The sequence below is a fragment of the Castanea sativa genome, chromosome 2 (assembly GCF_040712315.1).
Source record: "Castanea sativa cultivar Marrone di Chiusa Pesio chromosome 2, ASM4071231v1".
In the NCBI taxonomy this organism is placed as follows: domain Eukaryota; kingdom Viridiplantae; phylum Streptophyta; class Magnoliopsida; order Fagales; family Fagaceae; genus Castanea; species Castanea sativa.
The window spans coordinates 47,418,601-47,427,716 of NC_134014.1; the positions used below are offsets into that span (position 1 = coordinate 47,418,601).

Here is a 9,116-nt window from a genome sequence, read left to right on the forward strand (position 1 = left end):
AACCCATAACTATACTATATACTATTTGCAGATCATATTAATATTCATCCATCTGCTACACGATGGCAGGTCCACGTCACATTTCAACTTCGGCACCTTAAAATTTCCACCATAAAACCTTCTATGCCAAAGCTGCCTACAACTGAAACGTTGGAATTCATCAAATGCATTATCGCTAATCTTCAGCTTTATATATATTTAATCTTTAGCTTGATAAGCCTAACACTATAAGAGCATTCTCATTAAGGGTGCTAAAAATGCTAAATACTATTTTTTAGCATTTTTAGCACCTTAAATCATAAAAACACACATCCATCAAACATTCTAAATCCTAAAACATTTAGCACGAAGCTACAGTGGACTTGTATCAATACAAGCTCACTGTAGCTGAATTGTAAAAGAAAAAATGGTTTTTTATTCATCACCAACGGATTTATTTCCATTTCTATTTTTCTTTCCTATCACTCCTCTCTTCCCTCTTCTCTCTTCTCTGTCCCATGGTTTGGCGTGGTCTGATGGTCAGGGTTGTGGTTTGATGGGTTTGGGTCCGATTGGATGGTCCGATGGTCGTGGATGGTGGCGGTGATGGTTCGATGGTCGGCGATTGTGGTCCGATGGGCATGGGTCATGGGTCCGACGGTCCACTGGTTGTGGTGGAGGTTCGGCGTGGGTCGTGGGTCACCGATCTACTGGTTTTGTGTGTGTGTGATGGGTTTTGGTTCACCGATCTAATTTTGCTTCCTGTGGGTTTTGGTTCACTAATCTACTGGTGGCGGCGATGGAGGCGTGGGTCGCAGGTCATGGATCCTGGGTTTGTGTGTGTGATGGGTTTTGGTTGTTTGCTGGTTCGGTGTGGGTTTGCTGGTTGTTTTTGTGGTGGTTGAGTGGTGGGTGGTTGTGATTTTGGTGGATGGTTGTGGTTGTAGTGGTGGGGTGTGGTTGCTACAATGGTGGTTATGGCAAGTGGAGCGGTGGTAGAGGAGGGGTTGGCTGGTTGCTATAGTTTTTGGTGTAGATGATTTATTATTATTTTAATGAGTAGTTTATATTATTTAAATGAAATGGTAAAAAATATAGAAGTTTTGATGTTTGATGAATGTTAAAGTGGGGTGGCATAATCAATAAAGTAAGTTTTTGAGGTGTTAAATGTTAAAAATTTTAAAATTCTTGATGGGAATGCTCTAACACCACAAAACGTAGGCTTATCATATATATAAAACTCAATTTATTTATTTATATATATATATATATATATATATATATTATACTCTAACATAATATAAGTGTATATGTGTAACTTTATTTTGTATTTTAATCATACATCAATATACTTCTATCATTTTTTGTCCAAAAAAAAATGTATATGTGTATGAAACTCTTTCTTGGAAACTTGAACTCTGGCCCTTGCTTCTCCACACCTTACAGGAATTTTATACTTATGAAGTGATTATCACGTCAAGGGTGCATGGTGGTATAAATTAATTGTACTCCAATTTTTTGTCAAAGTGTCATTTTAATTACACTCCAATTTTATACCAAGTGTCCTTCCAAATTTTCAATTATACTCTAACATTTTTGTGTCAATTAATATATTTAAATATAAATTTATGCATTTAAAGTTCTAAACTTTTAAAAAAAAACCTAATATTTATTATTTTTACAATATTATGAATGTATACATTCTTTACTTATTGGGTAAGAATATATATATATATATATATATATATATATATATATATATATTATGTGAATATGTTTGTATTGTATATGTAATTGTGATTATTCAATTTATTCTAAATTGGATCCATACATATGCAAGGGTTATAAGTGAAATTATTTTATGGGAAAATGTATTACATTATTGCATTGAATTTAATTATCCTTAGTAAGGATAATATTATTTATGCTTTATTAAGCAATACAATTATGTATTTGAATTTAATTGAAAAACTTGATATACAACACCTAAAAAACTGATCTAAACTTTACCTATATTTTATTACGAGTTGGGTCCAAGTTACACCGGATGTAAGGCAATATTATGTCACTCAAAATTTTGTAATTAGATGCAAATTCTAACAAATTTACAATTGTATTACATTTTTTTCTTGCACCCTCCATACTTAAAAATTTTTATGATGACCAAAGATCAATAACTATATCACCTATCAAATATTTGACTTTCAAGTTTTTATATTTTAAAACTATGCATAATAGATGAATTTACGGGATGAATAGTAAACAACATTTGATTAACACGAAACTTAGCATGAGTATTAAGAAAAAAGAGAACATTTAACCAACGATGTTGTTTTCAAAATATTAATCCAATAAAAAGTTATAAAGTGAGTAATATTACTTAGATTCATACTAAATATAACTCGAATCCAACTTTTTTCATTTTCTTACATGAATGATGCATCCTATTATAAATTTAATTAACAGGACTCACTAAGTAATAAAAAGAAATATTTACTTCTAAAGTGCTAAATATTTATGTAAATACTAAGTAAATAGCCTAAAACAAAATCGAAGCGCCCCCTATTATTTTATCTCACAGTTTTATTTTATTTTATAATTCGATAGTTGAGGATGAGAGAATTTGAATTTTAAATATCTTTATTAAAAACACTAGTAGGTGCTACCACGACCTACAAGGCTCTTGGCTTCTCTCACAAATAGGCGTATTAATATGCATAATCCATTAGGCTTTAGGCTCACTCTTTTTTCTTGCATTACACATATACTTATACCATACAAATACTTATATTGTATTCATGTGTTTTGTGTTGTACACATATGCCTCTTATATAAGCACTCATGTAGTCTTGTATAGTTTATTATTCAAGAAATACAAGTTTAGGAATTGTGTTTTGCGCGCTTTCCAACTCACACATTTTCTGTGTGGGTCCTGTGCACTGTTCATGGGACCCACAAGTACTTTTTTTAGCAAATTTTTCTTTAAGACTGGGTCCCACAACACTATTTACACATTTAAATATTATTTTACTACAATATTTTCAATTTTCAATAATAAGCAATAGGACTGTCCAACCCAACCCAGAACCCAACCAACCCAAGCAGCCCGCCTGAACCCGAACGAAAACCGCCCGAAGCAACCACTCCGTCGGTCGGTGGTGGGTTGCCGCCCACAAAAACCGACACCTTCGGGTCGGTTGGCGGGTTTCCTCTCCCAAAACCCGAGCAACCTGACCTGAGCATAGAACCAAAAACTTCCGGTGATTTTCGAAGGTTTTTCGACGAAAACATAGAAAAATAGGCGATATTTGGAGTTCTCCAACGAGATACGGCGACATACAGCGAGATCTCATTGAGAAACCAAAAACTTCCGATGATATTCGAAGGTTTTTCGACGCAAACATAGAAAAACCGGCAATATTTGGAGTTCTCCGGCGAGATCTTGTCAAGATCTAGTCCAGATTCGACGAGATCCGGCAAGATCTCAACGTGATCTGGCCTGATCTCGACGGATTTGGCCAAAATGACGTCACCGGCGATGAAACCCGAAACCGACCAGTACAACTCGAAACCAAACACGACCTGTACCGGCCGGTCCGACTAGCATTCCGGGTTGGTTTCGGGCTCTATTTTCCCCCACCCGACAACTTCAGGTCGGGCACAAACCCGACCCGGCCCAACCTGTGGACACCCCTGATATGCGGTATCCAAATAGACTCTAAGCCTTTGTATTGCTGACAGTGGCAATATAAGGGAGTTTAAAAATCCAAGTCCACGGCCATAATCGGAAATTCCCATTTTCCTCTTGCGGTCCACTCCAAGCCCTTCATCAGTCTGATAAAAGAAAGAAATTCCCTTTTTTTTTCTAATCGAGAACAAAATCTTAAAAGAAAGAAAAAAGTAGCAGATGAATCTCAACAAAATAAATAAGAAGAAGAAGAAGTAAAAGATATATTAGAGTCATTCATACGTACAAAAGAGATTGTAATTGATAAAGATAGTGTTTGAACCATAAATTTATTATAAATGTACGAACTAAAAAAAAAAAACTGATAATAAAAAATCATGCCAAAGAGTAAAAGAAGTACGAAAATACGAAATATAGTGGAGTATATTGAAGAAAAAAATTGTCCTTTTGAGAATAATAATCCTATTCCTATCAAGCTTCTCCCATTTGCCTCTAAAAAAAAAGCTTCTCCCATTTTATTGTTTTTCTTTCTTTCTTTTTTGGGTTAAAAATATTTCATAAGTGACACTGTTATTTAACAGGAAAAAATGGAGACAACTAAATCCAGACAAATATTTCTGAAACAAAAGGTTCGTGAGAATATTTAACCAAAAAAGAAAAAAAAGGTTTGTGAGAATATCATTTATGCTAGGATGTCCCAAATTTTATGCCACATATTATTATTAGGATTGACTAAAGAATCCCACGGTTTTTTTCCTTGCTTTCTTGGTAATTAAAGGCTTTTTCTTTCATGATCTTATCATGGTTAACGCAATTTTCTACGAAAGATTCATTATGCGAAAGACGGATTGTATTTATGTGAAAGATGTCAAAAGATGTGATGCATGTTCATTATGACTACTAAGACCCCCAAGTTGAAATTTTAATTTATAAACACACTATAAAAATAAAACAGGAATCAAGGAATCAATCAATAGTTTGCTTATGTCCGCAAACTAGGGGCAAGAATCCACTGTAAAAAGACTATCTTAAACTTCAAAAATCTCACCTCAGTTTTTTAATCCAAAAGGTTAGTTGACAATTTTTCTTCTTGTTTAATTAATTAATTTATTTATAAATTTAAGTTAAAAAAAGAAGCAGCACATGGTTGAAAACTTCAATATTTAGATAGGCATAACATCAATGTCAAAGTAATATACTGCCGATTAGGCATTCAAGTGTGAATATTCATAAAAACAGTGCTACACCATGAATGATTTAATCTAGTACAAGACAAATAAATACTTAAAACAGCTACCATATCCCTATTAATTTATTTTGGTGTCCACCGAAAACCAATCTGCCAACCAATTAACACATCCTCATCCAAAGTTAGGCACCTTGTCTTCAATACTTTATTAGCTGCTTATCAACAGTGTCTTGAACTGATAATAGAGTACAAGCCTACCAGACAACCATAATGGAAAAGACCAATTGAGATCAAATCCTATGTAAGATAAAAACAGAAAAGGAAAGAAAACTTTCCTCAAATAAGAAAAACAGTAACTTCAATTTAATTTTAAAAATAATTACAGGAGATAGAAAGTTGATGAAGTCCATGAGCCCTAAACTAAACCCAACCCATCATTTACAAGATCACTCCAAAGTCAATGGTCTACTGCACAATGGCAGTCTCACATAATTTCTTCAATTGCTCTGGTTTTGGCAAGCTCTAGCTTGATGAAGCTAACCCAATAAATGATGGTTTAGCTTTTTGTTCTTCTTTATCTTTTTTTTTTTTTTATCTTTTTTGGTAAGCTGCTCTATGTTGTTTTAGCTTGCGCAACCTCACACATTTCAGTACTTCAAATCAAATATACTGAATAACATATGACCCCATTACACACTGAAGGAAAAAGAAGGGTCCCTGTCTTAGCTCACTAAAAGAGTCTACACCATGCGACAAGATCCTCATTGCCCTGGTCATCAAGGACGGCAGAACAATCAAAAAGTACACAACTGCCTGCGGCCTAATGCTTAACTTCACAAGGGCAGCACTACTTATATGTAAAATTATAGCTTATGATGGTTCATCCTGCAACATCAATTGCCCAACATGTGCATCTTTATCCACAACAAACACAAATATTTTCTTTTTCTAATAAATGTGTCATGAACTCCTTCCTATGTCTTTCCCAGTGAATTCTCCACCTCCAAAGGATGCAGCAGCAGCGGCTGCCACATCAAGACCACCGCCAATTGATGTGATTAGAGCCGATAGGCCACTATTGGTGCTGCCACCAGCAGCCATTCCCAGACCTAGAAAATCAAGGGTGGTTTGCTTTGGACCAAACACAGAAGGAGTTCCCATCATTAATTCCTTCAATCCTGAGCCACCATCACAATGAAGCCCAAGTCCAAGCCCTGGAGGAACTGAGGCATTGTCCGGTTCTACTTGCCGCTGACTCCAATGCAAACCATCTTGCTGCCCAGATGAAGATGAAGATGAAACTATGCCAAATCCACGAAGCAACGATGCATTTGTAGCTGCTGCACCCATTTGTGCAGCTTTCTGCAGTAGTGCAGTGGCAGACATGGCTGGTTGCGGTGGCGGTGCATACTGCCGACGCTCTTGCCCTGCAGTCCCAAAAATTGATGACCCATGATTGGTGGAGAGGCAGAGAGAAATAGGTTCTGTAGAGGGAGGCCGTGCAAGATCTGTTGGGGGATCAGGACGTGCTGCCATAGCACGGATTAGGTCGCTAAATCCATGGGTTTGAGGAGTTTGCAAGCTTGCTGATGCAGTTGAGGAAGCAAATAAGTTTGCAAAAACACTGCAGCTTGTACTGCCATTGCTGCTTGAGCTGGTCGTGCTGCTACAGCTCCCATTTAAGCCGGTCGTGACCGGAGTTTCTTCTACTATTTGTGTTTGATTTTCTGGTAACTCTGTAACAAAAGCCAAATGAGAAAGAAGGAAAACAAAAGGGGTTGATTAAAACACAAAGCGATATGGAAAGTTAGGCTTTTCTTTATGAAGAACTTTAGAAGAAAAAGGAGAATCAATAATGGTTTCCTTTCTCTAAAACCACTTCTCCCCCTTTCTTTTTCCTTTTCCTTTAACTTTTGAATCACTTGGGTTTCTTTATCAAAGATTGTATAAATTGAATCTCTATAGTTTGGAGGAAATCCCTCAAAAGAAGCCTGTTGTTTTTATTTAGTATTTTATTAGCTACCCAAATCTCAGATGACTTATTCTTCTACTGTGATATATATCCAGATGACAACAAATATCAGTAACAGACAAAAACTACTAAACTCCAAGATCTAAACAGAAAAAGAGAGACAACATAAATTTGTTGTTGGTTTAGACAAAATACACATCCGACAAAACCCAACACATAAAAGATTCAAAATTTTCCAAATTCGTGTTCTATTTACCTGGACTCTTGATTGGCAGAACCGATGATATTACACCACTTGACTGTGGCTGTGGAGGAGCTGGTGGAGCTTGAGCCTGAGCCTGAGCCTGAGCCTGAGCCTGAGCCTGAGCCTGAGCTTGAGCTTGAGCTTGAGCTGGAGCTGGAGCTGGAGCTGAAGCTGGTGCTGGAGCTGGTGCTGGCGCTGGTGCTGGCGCTGGTGGAGATGAATCAACCGCTTGAATTTTGGTATCTGACTCCGAAATTGGATTCGCTACCGGCTGAGTCTGAGCTCTAGCGCTCTCTTCTGCCAAAGCATCACAGAACGCCCGGTGCGTGATAAAGCTATCCCTCCTTCAAACAACAATCAAAAAACAACCAAAACAACTTCAACAATCCCAAAACCCCACAACAATTGCATTAACGAAAGGGAATTTAAATCAAACATCAAAAGCAAAATAAAAACCTGGAGAACAAAGTCCCACAGTCGCATTTGTACTCCCTAGTGCCACAAATCTTGGAATGGGCTTTCCAATCGGACTGTACAGCGTACTTCTTCGAACACTTATCACATTTCCACTTCTTCTCACCATGTTTTCTACAGAAATGCTTCTTTATACCCGTGAGATCGCCCAGAGCTCTCGTTGGGTCGTGGTGTACGCAAGATTGCTCTGGACACACATACACCCTCTTCTTCACCTCCTTGCTCGACCTCTGCCTTAGCTTCCATGGAAGATTGTGACCTCGCCGATGAAGCTGCAGATTCTGATCCCTCTGAAACCCCTTGTTGCAAATTTCACAAACAAATCGATTCGTCGCCATTAGGGTCTTCGGAGACAGAGCAATCACTTCCGCATCTGGATCTGCCACAACCCCAAAAACAAGTCAAAAACCAAAAAAAACAGTACTAAAACTCATATTTTCTTTATTAATTTTACCTGGCATTCCAGGAAGGCTACGCTTTTTCTTAGCGGTGGGCTTTGGAGGTTGACTCTGATTGCCAGAGGAAGAGACACTAGCTTCCCCTGAAGCTGTAGAGGAATTATCTAAGTCTACCGGCATGGATACTGAGAAATCTTTGATAGGTTTTGCTTTGGAACTGTAATCTAATATGCAAAAAAGCAAAATCTATCTAGGACATTTATCATAGAATTCCAAAGAAAGCTTTTTTTGAACACAATGTTTAGGGTTTCCGTCTCTGCTCTCTCTTGCTTTCTTATCTACCAGTCAATCAAACCCTTTTTTATTTCTTTTCTTTTCTCTCTTCTTTACCCACCTACCAGCTCTGACTGGTCTCTGACCAAATTACACAGTACCCAAAGGAACCTCAATGATTAACCCCAAAGACTGAAAATAAAAAGGCTTTTCTCTCAGCTCTCAGAAGAAATTAAATGAAACACACACACACAGAGAAAGAAAGAGAGAACCCCACAACCATCACCGGAAAATTTTTGATCACCGGCAAGTGGAACCGTGATCCAACGGTCAAAAACTGAATAAAAATATTTCAACTTTCTGGTCTAAAAAAACCAAACAAAGTGAAAAAACGTTTAGGCAAGAATATATATATATATTTTGGGTCTTCAACTTTTCGGATCAATCTCAGTAAACAAATCCGATATTCCAGCGAAACAGAGTTATGGATCAGACAAGACTCTGTTTTATAAGGCGGCTTAAGGAGAGAGAAACACAAAAAAAGAAGAAGGAGAGAGATCTTGTCTTCAGGCTTGGAGAGAGAGAGATACAGGGAGATTTTGCTAAAGTCTTTGTTGGTCTGGGCGCTTCTATCTAACTTTTCAGGGTAAGGAAAATGATTAAAATAAAGGAATTAGATTCAGATGAAGTTTTAATTTTTTTCAAAACTAGTAAAGCCAGTTTTAATTAGTGTTAAAAAGAAGGGGTTAGAAGAGAAGCTTCTTCACTAAGTTTCTATTTACGACAGTGAGTGTTAATTTTACTACCTTAATATATTTCCTTATCTTATCTATCTAGTTGGCGAGGCCATGGTACTTTGTCGGAGGGTAGAAAGTCCGAGACCACAATATTTTTCCCAA

The 9,116-nt window shown here is 37.0% G+C and overlaps 1 protein-coding gene across 1 annotated transcript; it reads right to left on the reverse strand.

Annotated features, from left to right (window-relative positions):
* Positions 1-5,197: 5,197 nt before the first annotated feature.
* LOC142624392 (zinc finger protein GAI-ASSOCIATED FACTOR 1-like) lies at positions 5,198-8,852 on the reverse strand. Its single transcript, XM_075797958.1, has 4 exons — positions 8,001-8,852; positions 7,529-7,925; positions 7,085-7,416; positions 5,198-6,592 (listed from the first exon to the last, which is right to left on the reverse strand). Exons 1-4 carry the CDS (start codon positions 8,122-8,124, stop codon positions 5,817-5,819), a joined length of 1,629 nt encoding a protein of 542 aa, XP_075654073.1. The 5' UTR covers positions 8,125-8,852; the 3' UTR covers positions 5,198-5,816.
* Positions 8,853-9,116: the final 264 nt, after the last annotated feature.